The sequence below is a fragment of the Paramormyrops kingsleyae genome, chromosome 23 (assembly GCF_048594095.1).
Source record: "Paramormyrops kingsleyae isolate MSU_618 chromosome 23, PKINGS_0.4, whole genome shotgun sequence".
NCBI classification, from domain to species: domain Eukaryota; kingdom Metazoa; phylum Chordata; class Actinopteri; order Osteoglossiformes; family Mormyridae; genus Paramormyrops; species Paramormyrops kingsleyae.
Genome location: NC_132819.1, coordinates 8,184,097 through 8,203,595, shown reverse-complemented (window position 1 = coordinate 8,203,595; position 19,499 = coordinate 8,184,097). Strand labels below are relative to the sequence as shown.

At 49.0% G+C, this 19,499-nt stretch overlaps 1 protein-coding gene across 1 annotated transcript in view; it reads left to right on the top strand.

Moving 5' to 3' along the window:
- rims3 (regulating synaptic membrane exocytosis 3) overlaps positions 1-19,499 on the top strand; it is a 35,933-nt gene that overhangs the window by 4,537 nt on the left and 11,897 nt on the right. The window contains exon 2 of the mRNA XM_023832083.2: positions 4,372-4,668. Coding sequence (XP_023687851.1) covers positions 4,410-4,668 — 259 coding nt within the window. The 5' untranslated portion in view covers positions 4,372-4,409. The remainder of the gene's footprint in view (positions 1-4,371; positions 4,669-19,499) is intronic.

Genomic DNA, 19,499 nt, shown 5'->3' with positions numbered 1-19,499 from the left:
AGTTTGGTTACCCCCACCCAGTTACCCTCTCCACACGCCCAGTTCCCACCTCTTGTCTCGGAGGCCTAGGCCACCTCGCCTGAATCGCTTCAGGAGGACGTTGAGAACAAAAGCCCCGAATTTGGCTGTAGCCAGCATCAAAGGGTAGAGCTGCAGGGCAGGGGGCAACCACATTGGTGGGGGTCAGTCACTGGGCCGGCACTTTGCCTTTCGTTTGATGTCACCTGACACTCCAGCCATGTAGATGAACCCAGATGTAGCTTTAGCGTAGGGTATTACCCACAGGCTTGGAAGTAGGTTAATCTGTCACCACAACTTTTCACCTGTTCACATACCTAAAGTGTAACGAGTTAAGCTTCTTACACGCCTGCTGTGTGAGACTCACACTGCTATGTTCTGTGTTTTTAGCGTGTTAGCTTTGATTCATGTTGTCTAATGCCTATGACTCTGTTGCTGAGTTAGTGGTGTCTAACTTGTCCACCGTCTCACAAATCATGATTAGCAGTCTAATGCCCGTTACCTGTGTTTCGACGCGCCAGGCTAATCGTTTTTACTCGACATGCCGTTGACTCATGAAGCTATGCTTGCAGTTTTTATCTGTTTGGTTGTGACTCAGAGTGCCTGGTCACCCCTTTCCCAAGGAGTCACAGTGACATGTTTTTTTTTACTAGTTATCTGTGACTTATTGTGCCAGGCTAGTGGATTTTTTTGCTGTGACTCACAGCAGTTAGCTCTTGTTACCTGTGACTCACAGCGCCAGACTACTGGTTTGCGCACATTGCCTATGACCCATGATGTCACACTTAAATGGGTTTTCACTGATTTGGTGTATAGTAGGTCACATGACCCTAACCAAACTGCATGCTGGTTTTCTGTGACTCATGGCATTAGACTAGCAGTTTTTATCCCATCGGCTGTGACTCTGCAGGCTAGCTTTTTGACTGTGACTCATGGATTCAGGCTGGTGATTTGCACATTTTGCCTAGGAAATATGGTGCAAGACTTGGGAGATACGTTTGCTGCCTGTGACTCATGACGGCAGGCATTCTTCCCATACTGCTTGATGCTTTCAGTGGTCAGCCATGTTGGTCTCCTTCTCTTGGGTAAATTACACTGATTGGAGGGAATTGGTTTCCTGTCCAACACACCATGGGTGCTCTTACTCAGCACTAGGCACCAGGCGCCGTCTAGGTGTGGATATATTTTGAACACCTACTTTATGCCTCAACATCTATGCAATGTTACAGAAGGTCAACGGTCAAGGAACAAAAGGTCCAGAATGAAGACAAACACTGCAAACACCTCACACAGACTAACGTATTTCCTAAATCTCACAGAGGCTATAATAATGCTTCAAAGAACACATGAGGCAATGCTAAAATATTAATGTAGAGACTATGAATTTGATGGATTCGATCAAGCCTATGTGGATGACAGGGCAAGAGCTCCCTACTCCGTTCATGAGCAAAACACGAGGTACACATGAACATCGGCCACGATCTGGTAAAGAACAGGAAAACAGGAGGATTTTCCTAGGATAGCAGGAGATGTATGAAGGTAATTACCCCAGAAAATGAAGGAGAGAAAATTCCAGCTGGACCACAAGTCTGAAGCGTTTGCATGCATGTATATATCCCATTTTTATTTTTATTCAGATAAGTCTTGTAATGGAAGAACATAAATTAACCCAAAACAAAGAGAATAAACATAGCATTTGAAAGATGTTACGTGGCCTGTGAACACAGATGGCAAGATCGGTACAATGTAAGGCTATACAATGGCCGTGCTGCATGTAAGATGAATTAACGGATCAATAAACAGAGAACGAGAATGCTGTGCCCAAGCCCATTGGGATTTCAGAAACCCCATTTCCATGGCAACCTTTAGCAGGAAGTACAATCTATTGTCTCCTGCTCATCTTCTGTTCTAGACCACTACCACCATAACATGTGCTCCAGACCCCCGGAGTCCCGACTTCTGACTACACTTTGCTGTTTCCTTTAATGGAATCAAGAGCATGAGGGAAGTACCCTACTGGTGGGGCTGAGGCAGGGAAGTACACGGGGGCGGGGCCAAAGAGGCATTAACCCAGCTAAAAGCGAATTAGCCCTCAGAGTGTCACCTGCCTGTCACGCATTCGGAACATATCATTGGCTAATGATAAGGTTGGCCGCTCTGTTATGAATTAAGGCACCTCTTATATCCCCTACCTTAAAAAAATCCTAGGATCATCTCTGGGGTGTGAGGAGGGAGCGAGTAGCTGGTTTGGGGTGCCTGCGAGGAAAACCTCTCCAGGCCAGGTCCAAACTGCAAATGCGAGCGAGAAAAGCAAGAGTTAACAGCGGTGTTGAGTCATGCTATTAATCTCTGAGTGCTGAGAGGAGGAAATCACACATGCTGGGAGTTTATGCTACACGGTAATAAAGACACTGCTTGCCGTTTATATGCGCTGAACACATACTGAACTCCCGGAGGTCTCGTTCTGCTCCAGCTCTCATTATGAATCTATAATTCAATAAAGTGTACAGTGCCAAGCAGGTGGAATGTTAAGGATAAATGAAATGTTTGGAATGCCCAGGAAGCAGGCAGCAACGTCGCGTGATCGAAGATAGACGGATACATTCATGTCGCTAGCAACAGGGCTAATTAAACCCACTGCGATTTGTTTGCAGTTTCTCCACCTTGCCAGTAATATCAGCCCATTTCTACAGTCTAATTGTATAGCTCTCTTGGTGATTAAACCACAGCAAAGGGACCTTTGTAGATCAAGTGGCTCTTTGAAGCCACGGGGAAATCGGGGGTGACAAGATGAAGAATAGTAATGGAGCATTGTGACATCAGGAGCACGGGAACAGGATGAATAAGGCAAGAGAGCCACGAATTCGACGGCCATGAATTATTTGCTTGTGCCTTGGTACCACGGAAGACTTGTGGTTCGGCCCAGAAAGTCCTAAAACAGTCAGGGCTGTATGTACCCTGGAAAAGCCACAGACTGGCCCAAGAGCGACCGAGAGGGATTTTACATTATTCTGTTATGTACAGTGCTGCCTGTTATCTAACGGATCTCTATATGTTTCCATAATAATACAGGTCTGGCTCCAGCAAAACTGTTTATGCCGAAAGAGAATTACATGGCGTGAAAGGCAATGCGTTCTTCATTGCGCCTGTAGCAGGATTATTTCGCAGTTTGTTCCATCTCTTTCATTTTTCCAAAGGCTGACGTCTTGCTTCTAATAGAGGAATTCAAGCTGTGTCTGAGATTTTGCAGCTGTACAAATGAATGAGAGGGCAAGCCATGGAGGTCGTTTTGATGACATGATGTGCATTTATTAGATAAATAGCGTAATGAGCGATTGTAGAATGGGAGAAACAAAGGGGCGTAGCGGCTGAAGCTTAGAGTCATATTGCTCATCGTGAAGTGCTCTGTGTGTGTGGCAAGCTCACGTGCCTCGGGTTAGGAGGCAAATCACACTAAGCTAAGAAGAGATTATTAATCGGTTTTGGATGTGATGTAGGAACAGATAAATAACGACAACTGAAATCCATGCGAAAACCACGCGCTGCGTTAGCACGGCAGTGGACCCTCGCATATTTAATATGCCCTTGAGCTGTCTGCAATTAAAAAAAGCAGGAGTCACTGGACAAAGAGGGGTGCAGAGGAAGTACTAACAGGAGTGTTTTGGAACATCCCTGCTCACCCCAGCAGCAGTAAGCTGAGCCTCTGTCTCCGGGCCCCAGAGGCTGCAGAAGGTCAGGGATGAGTAACGCTGACCGCTAATGTTTGGCACAGAATGGTAGATCTGCTGTTTTTAAGGTCAGAAGAGACAGGGAAAGTGTTACTTAGTGCCACTTAAACCCGCCATGAATCTGTTAGCTTCTCTACTAGCTTGCAGATGAAAAACCTGTGAGAGTTTTATGAAGCTAACACACAATTCGCACCTTTCTATACAAGGAACGAAACTAAACTCAAGGTAGAGATTTAGGCCAGACCTTATGATTTGGGAATTTCAGAGTGCCACATGAAGTTTGTCCCTAAAAATGGCGTTAGAATGGTTAAAAAATAAATTGTTCTGTAAGAAGGCGGAAGGGAAGTCATTTGAAGAGTAGAAGGCAAAGTACAATACCACAATAACCTGGGGAAATTTGAGCAGAGTGTTGATCTGTATCTCAGGTACGTAAGCCATGTACAGTCAGGGGCAGCTGATTTGACATTGAAGAGCCCCTTCGCTGTTACTCACCGAATTCAAAACATATCATTGGCTAATGATAAGGTTGAGCTCCTCGGTATGAATTATGACCTCTCTTATGCTCCCCACCTGCAGTCTAATCCTGCAGTAAGGACCTAAAGGCGCAGTGCTCCATCTCTTGCAGGCCCGGCTCCTCCCAGCCCCCGGGGATTTTGCAGGACCATGATGCTCAGCAGCTCAGTGGATGTGCCCGGTCCGGGGGGCATGGCAGCGGCGGTGGAGGCGGCGGGACGCAATGTCATACGCAGCTCCAGCATCAGCGGCGCCATGTACAGCCTGGAGAAGAGCCCCAGCGGGGGTAGTCCCGAGGCCCCCGGCTTGGGGGGCAACAAGAAGCGACGCTCCAGCCTAGGCGCCAAGATGGTGGCCATCGTGGGACTGTCACAGTGGAGCAAGAGCTCGCTGCAGCTCAACCAGCAAGGTGGGAGAAGCCGACGGCCGTCCTGGCCACTCAGTGTGGCTGATTTTAGCGCGAGATAACAGCTAACATCAATTTGCAATATAAGTCTGTTTGTATATACATCATATACCATAGAGCAGGAAGAACAATTTCCTTTCTCCATTTAGGAGGTGCATACAGACCAGCAAGCCCTCTTGCTATATCAGATTTCACGTTCTATTTCACCGATGAGTGTTTCTCGTCACAAAAAAATGACTCGCGCTGGCACTCAGGGGAAGAGAACAGAGGTGGAGCCTGACTTTTTGAGGCACTGGGCTTAGCTCACGTTAGCAAACATTAGCATTAGCAAAGCTAGCACCACCAGGGACGTTAGCGTAGCTTGCATGCGCGCACGTCTTTGCTGTCTCCTCCCGCCATCCGCCGAGCTGGAGTGTGCCGTCGTTCAGCGCAGTCCGGGCCACTAGCGCTGTGGCGTGGTGATGGTGTCGGCCTTCTGTTGGATAGCGGTCACCTGAGAGCTGAGGTGGCCGGGTGTACGAGGTGGCCAGCGCGAGCTTCAGGGCCATCTGTGCGTATGTGGGGGGTGGGGGGGCACTATTTCCTGGACTCAGGAATTACCAGACCTTATGGTGATTTGACTGGTTAGCGTGGGGAGACGTCGCTGCTGCTTAACAGTCTCTAAAATCGAAACACTCGACAAGAATATTCGATAAACGCTTAGCTACGTTCCCTCCCTCATTTGCCTCCTTTGCTCACCCAGTCCTTCCATCCCTCCCCAATCTCTCACCAGATCTTTTGAGCTGTAAGCTCCTTACACTCTTCTCCTCTGTCATATTTCATTCTTTTCCGCTTTAATCTGTCTGCATGATATGAGCGTCGGCATCTCCTGCATGATGATGTGGAGGGAGGGCTGCTGCAGCTCAGCAGCTTTTCCTCTGACTCTCCAGGGAGTTTGCCTGCGTTTGCAGTTAGGCGCTTGGTCATGTGAAGGTGTAATATGGAGTCGACCAGCTTTTATTGTTTAGTAAGACTTTTCCTCAGGTCCTGCTCTAGCAACAGGCAATGCAGGCAGTTGCCCAGCACCTCCAAATTACCTGTGTTATGGATGAAGTGAAATTATCGGTCATTTTCTTGGTAGGGGGGCCTCCCAAGTAAAGACATGCCTATGGCCACTGAAGAGGTAGAGGTGGCCCTGCTCTTTCGCACGAGAACTTGTGAACCACCATAAACAGAAGGAGGTCATACATTGAAAATGGCCTTTAGGAATCAGATGATCGTTTCCTCCGTCCTCCATTGTTCTCCTTGTCTTCTTCAGTCTCTCGTCCTCGCGTTCCGCAGCGGCCATCTAAGGGCTCTGGCGCGGCCGTCAATCGTTGCGACTCCGGCACCGTGTCACTCGGGGAGAAAGGTGAAAGGGAAGGAGGCATTAGTGTAACTTTGAGCTGTGTACTTTCACGGCTGACAGCAGTTTAAAGATCTCTGGCTCCTGCACGGCCATTATATGCTCGGTGTCCTGATGCTGGAACGTGTTTTGCAGAGAGGTGCGATTTCTCAGTTAGCATAACCGGGCCGGCTGGCATGACTCCAGCAAACATGTCAGGGTGACCTGCGGCATCCCGATGGAGGAGGCTTTCTGACAACAAAACGAATCAAAGTTAAAATGTAAACCATGCTTAGCTCCCCCCCCGCCACATCACCTGCTCACGGACGCTGTAAGCAGAGCTACAGGAGCTCACTCCATCATCTCATCTGTCAGGTCCACTCATCTTTTTCTTTTCCTACAGCCAGCCTGACCTTTTCGCAGTGCTTTATGACCACAGGCGAGCCTGGAGGATGCTGGGAGAGCAGATTTTTTTTTCGGTGGCGGTGGTGGCTTGAGACAGGCATACTATCCCAAGCCTGTGGCCAGTGGGTCATTTTTATACTGCGCAACACTTCAAAGGAGAGACTGAGATTTTTCTTATTCCTCCCCAGGAGTCATCAAGGCCACGTCAAGCCAATCATATTGTTTAGTTGCCCATCTGGCAGACTAATGCCTGTATTACCATGCTGTGTCATTTGTTGTGGATTCAGGATAAGAGACATTGAGGGCTGAGCCCAGAGACCTGGGGTCTTTTTCAGTGTGTGTACTTGGCTATATTTCTGCTCTTGTGTACCCATTGGCGATACTAAGAACAGAAGTATAGAGGATGGTAAAAATCTCTGAATGTCGTTCTTGCCCCAACCCAAATATCAAGGATGCAGCAGTTGCATCCTGACCAATCCTATGGTTCATTGTGCCCCAAGTTCTTTCTTAGAAGGCAAGTTAGCAAGACTGGTCTAGCCAAGACCACAAGTATGATCTTTGCATTCTTGGTATTCAGAAACACCCCTGATCTCTCAGATGATCACCATATTGAATTGTCCCTCTCTGATGCGATGATAGTAGCACTATGATGGTTTTTGGGAATGCAGTTTTGGTCCAGGACTCTTTGATGTACAGATTCTCAAACTGAGAGTGTGGCTGTAAAAATATCTGAGTTAAACTAATCACCTGGGACTTGTTCAGATTCATCCAGGGCTTCAGACTGGTGATGCGTCTGGAAAGGACCTTCTGGCAGATATCTCAAGGCGCAATGAGTCCCTATCAAACCGGAAAATACCGTCCCGCTCACTTAGGATGTACTTTGACCCTTAAATGCAGCCAAGCTAATCGGCCTATTCCAAATCCCCCGTTGAGTTAGATCTCAGCCACAGGGAGGTAGAGCTGAATGGGTGGTGAGAAACGAGAGCAGGAGAGAGGGATGGAGCGAGGAGCAGTATAGACGATGACCTCACTGGTGCCCTTGCCAGTGGTGACATCATGGCCAGATGGAGTCGTGTTGCCGTTTGCTACAGTTGGACTAGGAGCTGTCCCCAGCTGGCAAGGCTCCCTGGCAAATGCCCCCCCCCCCCATGACCCTACTACACCCTCTCTGGCCTCCTAAACTCAGCCGCATCCCATGCCCTGCCACCTCACCGGCGGGCCCTCTCTCTCAACCGACATCCTTGTCCACATTTTCACTCCTATTCTTTATTTTCTCCGCGGGGGCGTCGGCACCAGCGAGGCGCTAATCGGGCGAGAGCGGCGACTAAATTTAGACATTGGGCTCTGATGGCAGGGTCAGGGTGGCCAGGGGAAGCAGCATCCATCACCTGGGGGGGGGGGGGGTGTTTCAGCTCAGTTACATCCACAACAGAGTTCCTGATTCACACGCGTTCTATCTCATCTCTACAAAGAGTATCAATTAAAGCATTATTCATATTGATAGTGTGTGATTCACACTACGGACGTCCCATTAATTGGTAGCTGGGGGTGGGGGCTCTGGTTATCACTGGAACCTGGGCCATGGAAGTTCCCCCCTTGGCTGTGACATGACTTTCCGTCATCTGAAATGTGGAATAGGGGACTATGAGGGAGGTGTGTGACTCCGCAGGTCAGGGTGCCACAAGGTCATTTTCCACAGGTAATGTTTTCCCTCGTGGGCTTCCTATAGGCCGTCTGTCTCCCTCAGTCCAAAGCGTCCCATATATTTGACTCTGAACTCCCTATATATGGATGTGTGTACATCCTTGTGTTTTAGGCTATTGACAGGGGTGCTGAAAAGGACGGGACGATTACAAGGGCCTTCAGTGACACGGGCCCTAAAAAATTTGGGACATTGGATTGGTCTGGTTTGGCACCCGAAATGCTTTCATCCAGCCCAAAATCACCAGCAGCGCCCCTGACTGTGGATCAGAAGATATAACATCACTCAGTCACTTAAATAGGTTAATAGGAAATAAATTATCCAAAAACATTTCATCATGATAAGTGACATAAAGCTGTTGACTTGGCCAGTTTTCTTCCAGTTAAGTGGAGAATGTCAGCAGGGGAAGCCGCCCCACCACCGAGTCTCGCAGATAGAGGAGTATAAAGCCCACTTGAGCTTCTGCTCTTGGCCCACTTGGCTGGCTTTTCCCTGGGGGACTGCGTCAGCATACTGGGAGCTGTGGGAGATCCTCCCAGCAGCCTCACCGCTCACGTGCCTCCAGCCCATCACTCTGCTTCACCCGAGTCCAGTCTTGCAAGCTCAGCAACAGTAGCCTATCAGGTGCAAGTAACTAGAGGCTGGACCAACCAATCAGATGTCTTGGTCCTGCCTTTTCTAATTGCTTGGTCCCACCTCCTCTAAAATCTGATTGATTATCTCTCTAGTTTTACCTTCTGCCCTCAGAACATTTTTGAGTAGGTAAAACTCCCATGAGTGCCCATTAGGCTCACAGTGTGAATGTTATTAGGCATCTGATCATCGACAATATCCCGACGATCTAGTTACAGGCAGAATAACGAGTTGCCATGGGCCCCTGAATTACCTGCACTGCAGAGGAAGTGAAATGATTGTCAATTTTCATGGCAGGAGGGTCTCCCAAATAAAGATTTGCCTAGGAAAGTTAGAGCCATCCCTGCCAGCGAGTTATGGGTCTCCAACATATTAAGCCCTTTGACTGGGTATATGATTAGAGCACCATCATTTTCTACATCGTGGACTATGCAACTATGCTTGCTCTGTCCTTTTAATAAGAACAGATTACCCCAGCAGCCACAACTGCAAACTATTTATCTTTTTTTTTAGTTATTTTTCAGATGAGTTTGAGTTGCTTTTATTCTGACTGGCATATAATGAAACATTTATTGTGGTTATAAAAATACAATCTCTTAGGATGGAATCAGCTTTAACATAAAAAGTGCAGCTTTCGAATGTACGGGAGGAGGTACTGAATAAAAATCATTCAAATAAGAACATAAGAAATTTACAAATGAGAGGAGGCCATTCGGTCCATCAAGCTTGTTTGGGGGCCCATCAGGCTCTGCCCAAGTCATCCACAAAAAAGAAACATTTTTAGATTTGGAAATTTTTTTGTATGTATACAATCTAGTCGGCCCCTCCATCATCCTAGGGGCTATGTTGCTCCAGGTAGGGTCTCCCCAGGCAAATTGGTCTTAGGTGAGCAGCAAGACTAAGTGTGGTTCATGGTGACCCCTATGACAAAGGATATCAAGGAGGATGATACCCCCCCGGATTGGGGAGACCGACCCTTGCCCTGGAGCCAGGCCTGAGGCGGGAGCTCGTATGGCTGGGCCTCCACCCAAGGGGCTCGCCCGGGCATAGCCCGAAGGGGTAACATGGGAGCTGTGGGGGCCGGGCGCAGTGTAGATCAGGTGGCAGTTGAAGGCTGGGGCCTCGACAGACCTACCAAAACTGACTCTCTGCAAATGGAATACAACTTCTCTGGTGGCAAAGGAGTCTGTGCTGGTGCGGGAGGTAGAGAGAAACCGGCAAGAAACTCACCTCAACGCACGGCTCGGGCTCTGGAACCAAACTCCAGGAGAAGGGCTAGACTCCATTCCACTCTGGAGTTGGCCATGGTGAGAGGCGCCGAGCAGGTGTGGGTCTCGGCAGAAATGAGCTTCATCTGTAGGGCGGCTGGGCTTGGCCTTAGAGATAGGGTGAGGAGCTCAGAGATTCTGGAGGGGCTCAAAGTGGACCTGCTGCTCCTCCGCATCGACAGGAGCCAGTTGAGGTGGTTCGGGCATCTATCTAGGATACCTCCTGGACAGCTCCCTGGGGAGGTGTTTCGGGCATGTTCAACTGGGAGGAGGCCCCCGGGGCAGACCCAGGACATGCTGGAGAGATTATATCCCTGGACTAGCCTGGGAACGCCTTGGAATTCCCCCGGAGGAGCTGGCTCGTGAGAGGGAGGTCTGGGCATCCCTGCTTAGACTGCTGCCCCCGCGACCCAACCCGATAACCAGCAGAGATTGAAATGAAGAAAAAAAAATTCCAGGATCTGCGTCATGTTTTTCGTTAAGGGTCGATTAAACATTCTTGATGTTCAGTTGCCCACTTTTCTTCTTCCCGTGACTCGCCACTTTCCCATGTAGGGTAAATGTGGAGCAGACCATACTGGGATTTGCAGGCCTCTCAGTGGAGCTCTGATTATCGCTGCAATCTGGATGCGGCTTTTGGCTGCGCTGCTGGCTTCCAGTCATCACTGGAAAGACTGCTTCTTCTTTTTCTTCCTTACCAAGTTGTTTTGTCTGTGGATCTTGGAGCCCACTATGGAGGCTCGCGATGGCTGACTGCGGTTTGGGGCTTCACTACAGATCTGGCCTTTGTGAGGGCCATACTAGCCTCAGCCCCACCCAAACACCCCCTTTTTCTGAGCAGTGACTCAGTTGTACTCCCAATATAGATTTTCTTAGGTCTGCTATCCTGGCCAGTCACCTGTGCTTGGTGATAACAATCAGCTTGTCTGTAACTGGGTCCTTTTGCTGCAAACTATCGTTACCGGTGATGTCTTGGTCAGCTTTTCCTTTTCAAAGGCTGTGAAGTAGCTTATTCTCCCCATTTTTGATTTCAGCTACAGCTTGGCTGGGTCATGCTGCCCTTTGTGATCCATGTGTTAGACGACTGGAAAAAACTGGTACAGTAGATAGTTCAGAGGATTCTTTCAGAAATGAATTGTATTTAGGCATATGCACACATTACATATAATTCCAAATAAAGTGCACTTTCTTTATTTAGCTGATGCATTTATCAAAAATAGCATCAGAGAGTCCCTGGAGAATTCGGATTAGGGGCCTTGCTCAAGGGCTCAATGGTTACATCACTCTGCCAACGCTGGGAACACAGTGCCACCTAGGCTGAAAACAAGCACAAGGATATTTGCTATGCTTTATTGCCATTTCTCGATGGTAATTCTGTCATTTAGGGATGTTAATTTGCTTAGTTGGTGATTATCCCTAAACAACTGGCTCAACAGAAGTAGGGGCCTCTCCCAGACCACATGCTAATGCTAATGCTAATAGTTTGCGACGCCCAGGGCGATGCACCCTCATTTTTCTACATCGGCGAGCAGCTTTGGTCTGAAATGGGGCCTGACTGGCTTGGGCAGACCTATGTCGCACATGCTTAAAACGCCACACTTCTAAACGGTGGGGGAGTGAAGCAGAGCAGGGAGGGAACAGGAAGAGGAAACGGCTGCAGTGCTTTACAGAAAGAGCCCCGACTTCATAGCGAGCGAGCAAGCTGCTGAATATTCAGGGCTGGCACTGAACAGGATTGCATCTCCAGCAGGTCAGGTGTGCCGACGTGGACGAGAAGCACCATGGCGAGACCTTTTGCCCTATTGCGGGCTCACTGGTATCTGCGAGCTGCCGGCGTGTGTCTGGGAATCAACCTGATGGGTGGCGTTTGCCTCTGAACGAGCCCAAAAGTAACGCTGTGTTTCATTGGTCTTCCTTTCCTCTGGGTGGTCTATCGAGCGCTTGTGGCCTCATATGCACCATGGCTATTGTTAAACCCCTAACCAAGGCTCTTAACCTGAGTCGCTCCAGCAGGCCAGTGAAAATGCAACCTACCGCAGTCGCTTGAGAAGAGACCGAGTGGGACCAGAAAATAAGAATGGAAGTATGGAGTGGTACTGCGTGCGCCTGTGGCTCAAAGCCTCTGCCGTAAATGGCACAGACTTTCACCCACCCACGCAGATCCGTACAGCGGGGACCTGGAAGAGGCAGCCAGGGCCGAGTTAGGAAGATTAGGGCCCCGACCAGCGCTTGTGGTGCTTGATCCGCGGCTAGCTCGATGCGCTAGCTGGAGCTACGGGTACGGTGTGTGGAAATGCGTAAGACAACATGGGCTGAGCGAGCATTACCAGGATCAGCATCTCCCTGTTGGGCGACGCTGCGCTTAGACACTTAGAGCCCTTGGGGCTGCCTAGCATTTACTCAGTCTCAGCGCTTTATTAGCTAAGCTCACCATTTTGTGTCCTACAGATCATGTCGAGAAAATTCTCACTGGGCAACAGACAGAGCAAGGTAGTGAAAAGAATGAACTTTTTTCCTGGATTATAAAATTGAATTTGTATACATATCTAATTAATTGAGGCTGATTGGCGTTACCATATTGCTCCTAGGTGTGTGTGTGTGTGTGGCTGCTCTGCAGTGGGTTTTGCCTGGGTTGTTCTCCACCTTTCGTAGCTTCTGGGATAGACTCTGGACCCCCCGTGACCCTGAAAAGGCTAAGCAGTTTCAGAAAATGGATGGATGGGTATAATTAAACAAATAATTTCAATACCAAGGATGATTAACCTCTTTGTAGATTTTCTGTAAGACTTAAAGACTTAATTACTACAATTGTTAAATCCTCTAACAAGCTTTCGGTCTAATTGCTAAGTTAGATTTCACAGGTAGAAAGTCTGCGACTTCATGCTGCCAGTTGCTTGCGATCGTCTCGTATCGTCGTGGACAGATCAGATAGACAAAATTAAAACTCCCCTTTGTCTCCCCTGCTCTGTCGACGCCTCAGAACTTCAGCTGCTTCTGTCACTGTCGCATGACGCAAATCTGCTAAATCAAGCGCAGTTTATTTCCCAGCTTACAATCACGCCTTGGCAAATCACGCTCAGCCGTGAAGCGTGCACAGCACCAAATTCAGAATTATAATGAATTATTTTGCAAATTGTGAGCGTAATTTGTCCTGTTTTCTGTTCGGAAACAGAGCGTGAGTGGGTGATAGGTAGAGGACGGATCGGTGATGTTTCCCAGCAGTCACTGTGGCTAAATTTCAGGACAGATATTGCTTGATGACAGCCCTGCTGCTGTCTGAACCACTTTTGAAAAATCAAACGGCCGCCCAGTTATTGAGCTTCATTGCATGGTGCCCGCTGACGGCTTCGTTCCTGCTGAATGGCCCACCGATCATAGCTCCGGCTCAATTGGTTTAAGCCCTTCCTGAGCTGTCCAGGAGACAGACAGACAGTGGTTTACAGAAGGAGTCTGTAGCCCCCCAGGGGTGGGACGGCCTTACCGTAAGGCGCCATTGCTGGAAATGCTGCGGATGTAGCTGCGGCCAACCCGGAGCATCGCCACGATTAAGCAGCACCACCAGACACTCCGGCGACCGTCATTTTATGCATGACTCTGACAGATGTGTTGAGCCTCCATGGAGGGGTGATGCAAAGCGGTGGGAAATGCAAAGCGTGCGTCCGGCTAGCTGCAGAGCGTGGCAGAGCACTGGGCCTGACCTGCGGTGACACGGATTCTTTCACCCCAGTGCTCGTCCCTGTTTTTGGGAAAGGAAAAGAACATATAGATTTTGCACTGAAATCACATCACCCCCTCCAATTAGAATAAGTGGTCCAGTCCTGAAAAAAAAAAAGATGCAGTAGCTCATTTACATTAATAGGTGATTTATATACAGCGTGCAATTACAGACATGCCCATTTCACACCATGGGTGTTTATTGATTTCTTTGTGATGGGGCTGAGGGTCTCGATGCGGCCCCAGAGAAACGCAACTAGCTCAGGTGTGAAGAGTGACCCCCCCTGCCTGGTCCTGTACATCAATATGATGAACCTGCTGAAGGTTTGAGTCTGAGGATGTTGTGCTGATGCATTCTGGGAAATCCAACATCGTAGCCGCCATACACCGAAAATGTAACTAGGTTGCCGTGGACGACTTGAGTGGGTCGCTGGGAAAGAGCAGGAGGGGGCTGCTCTTGCCCCAACCCCCATCCCCCAGTCGGCGTTACGCAAGGCTGCTCTGACATTTACCGCCCCGCGACAAACATGGCTGCAGTAATGAATTACACCTCGGCTGAGAGGTTTACATATTTGCACAGTGCATGCTGCGCTGTAAAAGAGAAGCGTGCTATGGGTGGGATAATCTGTTTGGATGGATGAGGCAGGCTTGCTTTCAGGCCAGTGCGCTGTTTATGTGTGCTCTGTTGATGGTGGGCCCTTAGCGCAAGGCCCAGCTCTCGGGGCTGTTTGCTGGGGTACGCTAGCATACGGCTCTCCAGCTGCACTTTTACCCGGGAATGGAGACTCAAACCGCTCAAACTGTGTGACTCATTAACAGTATTGATGTTACTTAAGGGGCACTAAAAGGTGTCTAGATCTCCCACAACACCCATACTTTCACTTCTACTGAAAAATACCTCAAATATCTTATTTCTGGATATATAATGGGGATGTTTAGGCTTTTACCCAAAGTGACTTTCCCCTCTCTGCAGGCTTGTTAAAATTTATAGAGCTGGCCTTTAAATTGAAATTTAGGTTTCCTGTCTCAAGGGTACAATACTACAGGCAGTCTTGGGACGAGATCTGTGGCAGCCATTAGACCAACATTGTGCCTTAATCGCCGTGCCACCTGCTGGTTCGTCTCAAAGCCGGCGTTCCATGACAAGGACTCCTACAGGTGACAGGAGTACTGCTGTGGTGGGGGCGTGGTCAGTGTCTCCACCCACTTTCCACAGTCAGCCTGCAAGGGGGGAGGGGATGCGAGCGGGTGAAGGGCCCCCTTTCATGGTCTTGAAAGGCCTGTTTTCCGGCACTTTCCACAGGCTGCCTTTATCTGTTAAGATGAAAGTTTCGGTGGTGTAAATCAGAAGGATGTAGAACATACATGCATGAGGACACACACACACACACACACACACACAAACACGTAGATGCACACAGACCTGTATTCATATCTTTGTGGGGACCATCCATTCATTTCTATGGGCAAAACCCTAATCCCAACAATGATGACCTTAACCCCTACCCAGCCCTAACCTTAACAAAAAGTAACCAAACAAAATACAGGTCTTTTGGCATTTTTAGTTTTGTGATTGCAGTCACAGATTTTTATTAAATTGAATTTCCCCTTCTGGTGACCGAAAAAGTGCTCCCCACAACGTCAAAATAACAGGTTTGGTCCCCACAATGTAATATATACCTGGACCACACACACACACACAGACCATATCTTACACCCCCAACCTGTCTCTACTGCCCACCCAGGAGCAGGTCGACGTGACCCCCCCCGGATGAGCTATCTCTCAGTAGTGTCTCTTTCCAAATTTGGAAGGGCCCGAACTGCCGAGTAATGTGCGTGGCTGCCGCCAGCGCCTGCCTGGTTACTGTTGCTATGCTCGGTAGAATGTTGCAGGCGAGCACAGAGCCAATGAGGAAGCGGCGGAGACCGAGTCCGGCTGCGGGAAAACAGCGAAATATATCACGCCCAAATGGGAGATTGGATTTGCTCACTTAACAACTCGAAAACTCATTAAACATCCAGAAAAATGGATTTCAATTTACAGTGGAAATAAACAGGTTATATCTGCATAGTGCTGTGTTTATCGGGTGACTGAGCAGGGCCGCGCGGTGACGCGTCACGCCTGTGTCTGTTTTCTGTCTTGAATTATCACCGATTTGGATTCAGTTTCCATGTTATTTTCATGTTTGATTTATGTTGTAGGTTATCTATAAATATGAAACGCAAATATTGTACATCTGTAATGAGAGTGTCGCAATAAGTTATATAAGGTGTTTGTTCTTGTGCATTTGCGTGTAAACAGCTTAGACTGAACAAACACGGGGATACAGAGCCGGTTAAACACCCCCCCCCCTTAATTTTGTCTTCCATGACCCCTACTTTGCTGTCCCCTCTCTGCCTCCCTGCGTCAAAGGCTGCACAGAGCACAACAAAGCCGAACAGGGCAACGAGCAGCTGGTAGAAAACTGGGCATAGGTCTCACAGAGAGGAGGCGCTGTTGTGCCCTTGAGGGGGGGGGGGGGGCGCTTTGCCTGAATTCATTCATTAAACACGTGACAGTTGAAGGGGCATGCCGGCTGCAGCAGGGGGCGCCATGGCAGCCTGCTCTGCTCCCCGAGCTCCCGCTGGCATGTGATTAGTCATCGGCGAGCCTGGGAGGAGCCTCCTTAATTAATGGCGGGGAGATTCAGAAAAGGAGACGGTGAACTTGATGGTATCATTCCGTTTCGTGCGATATGGTGTTAAATGCTGTGTTAGCATAAGCAGGTGGAGTCAGTGACAGACCACCCCCCCTTGGAAAAGTGGGGGGTAGCGTGGTCTGTGACTAGGTGCAGTGCTGAGGGAGAAGAAGACTTGCAAAGACTTTCAAGTCCAACTGGAAATGACTTTCTTATGGTACACTGTTGACATTTTCACACTGTTAGTGACCCCTCCTACCCCCACAACTATGTTAGCTGTGTAGAACACCCCCCCCCCCCCCCCCCACAGTTGTTTTAGCTGTGTTGGACAGGGGTGAAGGGGTACTGAGCTAAGGACCATGCGGACAGACCTGAAATGAGTAAAAATCAAACAAAGAAGCTCTGATAAGATGAAGGGCAATATGGAGCAGAGTCTACTCAAATTGGGCTCGCGACCGGGACGAGATGGGAGGCGAAGGAAGGAAGGAATATGGGCAAAACGAGGAGGAAAAATGATTAAATTGCAGCCCAGAGATGGGAATGAAACAGTGAGAGGCCTGACCTACAGACAAAGACAGAGAGACAGAGACAGACAGACAAAGACAGAGAGAATGAAACCAACAGAGAGATACAGACAGACAGACAGACAGAGTGATACAGACAGAAAGAGAGACAAAGACAGAGATGCAGACGGGGGAGACAGACAGATAGAGTAGCGCATGTATGAAATGGGGGGGAGGGGGGGTGCCAGCTGAAGAGAGCGGTGCAAACGGTACAGGATCCCATCGCGGGGCATCTTGGTGCAATGCAGACTGCATTGCCATGGAAACGGGCGGAGGAAGTGCAGCAGAAACGGAGAGGATTACCAGTGAGCCTATGGTGGAGAGAGCACTGCAGACCGAGGGTCCGACAGTGGCCGGGCAGGCGAGACAGGCCCACGCAGAGAGCCGGCTGCAACCTCCAGCCTAAATCAGCCAGGTTACCTGGGTGTGTGTGCTTCTGCGAGCATGTCTGTCTTTCAAAGTGTTTGTGCATCATATGTCTGCATTTGCATCATACGTGTGATGCTGAACTTGCCTTGGTCAAACCATGGCTGTTTGCTGAAGCCCTCAAGAACCTCTAGGAGATCCCGTGGTACCTCACCTGTGTTAGAAGAACGGCCATAAACATTAAAATAAAAGGGAATTTAAAAAAAGATATGATTTGATATGAAAGATCAACCAGGCCGTCGGGCTGGTGTGGGATCGTCTCCGCTGTCCATACAGAGGAAACAGGAGTGTGTTTATGCTGCATTGGAAAGCTGATAAAGATGTCTTTCTCCAGCTGTCATATTGGCTTAATAAAATTGTCTTCTTGGGTGGGATTCTGCCTGCATCAGTTCCCTCGCATTAAAAAGCCCATATTTCCGTAGGATTTTCTTATTTACCCCATAATGGACATTTGGAATATCGACTCACGGGTCCGAAAACATGGAAGCGCGCGCTGGGGCAAACATGCGCCACAGGCTGCGTGTGCACACGCTGCAGGTGACAGCCGTCCCCCCTCGCCGGAGCTGCTCCCCCCCTCCCCACACGGCAGAGATATTCCTGACTACAGGCTTAAAAATAGAAGCTCGCAGCCCCCTCCCACCTCTCTGTTGTGTTCCTACACCACTGTGCGCAAACACACGCGCACACACATACGCAGACGTGCTTAAGCTCTCTTGCTCCGCCTTCTCTTCATATCGTCATGGTGATCGCAGCTCAACGTAAGTCCTGGGGACGCAGATGAACGCAGTCTGGGAATACAGGCAGCGAGGGGGGCTGCCAGAAAGGTCAACAAACCCCACACCCATCGACCCAGAGTTCTACATACTTCAGACAAGGGCGAAAACCGCGAGCGAGATCCTCATGAACAGGATGGCAAAAAATATCCGGCAGTGTTTCCGTGCTGCTCTCCATGCTGAATGGGTGTAGGTTCGTCTGCAGTGCCGCGTTTCCTGGTTTTTCTTGCCTGAAAGAAAAAGGCATAAACCAATGTCATCCTTATATTAAGACATTCCCTCTGGAGACTATTTACCCGTCACTAAGCCAATACTGTGCTGGGCTGCATCCAGCTTTGCTTCCACTCTACCCTGAACTTTAAAAGGCACATCCACCGGCAGAGTGTTTGCCCACCAGCACTACTCTCCCAGAATATCTCCCAAGACGGCCGCTGTCTCATTCAGAGATTGCAGCTAATTTTAGCATCAGCTAAGCTCACAGGTTCCCCTACCTGTGGTATATATACTCTGTTTACTGTGGACTATGAGAGATGATAGTCTACAAGCTGGTGGTCCTTAAGGGCCCATTCATGAAGCAAAGGGACAGCCGGGCCACCATTTAGGCTGTATTAGTGACAGGGACAGGATGGGGAGTGGTCCCATGATCCTTTGCATCAGGCTCCCAAACATTTTGGAGGCTAGGGGAAGCTGTGTAGCTAAAATCTGAGGTGGCCACCACAGGCCAATACACGCACACAGAGACACACAGAGACAAACACACACACACAGGTTTGTAATTATGTCTTTGTGGGGACTCTCCATTCATTTCTATGGGGAAAACTCTAATCACAACATGACGACCTTAACCCCTACCCAGCAATAACCTTAACCATAAGAAACCAAACAAAATATGAGACTTTCACCATTTTTAGGTTTTGGATCGCATTCACAGATCTTTGCGGGGACCTGAAAAATGGTCTCCACAACTTCAAAATAACAGGTTTTTAATCGCATTGTGGGGGACATTACAATGTAATATAAACCTAATACACACACACACACACACACACACACACCTAAACTCCAGTCACCCCCTTGCTGGGCTGTTTAATATTTCATCAAATCGTCCCAGTGGACAGAATCTACCGCAGCTCTGGTATTTAGAAATGTGTCCTGGCTTTTTTCCTGGAACTCTGTGAGGCAAAGGATTTGTATGTGCATGGCTGTGTGTGTGTGTGTGTGCAACTGGGGTGGGGGGGGGGGCGTGCGGGAAAGGTTCTGTGCAACATCAGCGATCCCCCCCGCATTTATGCCCCCTCTCCCCAGCAGA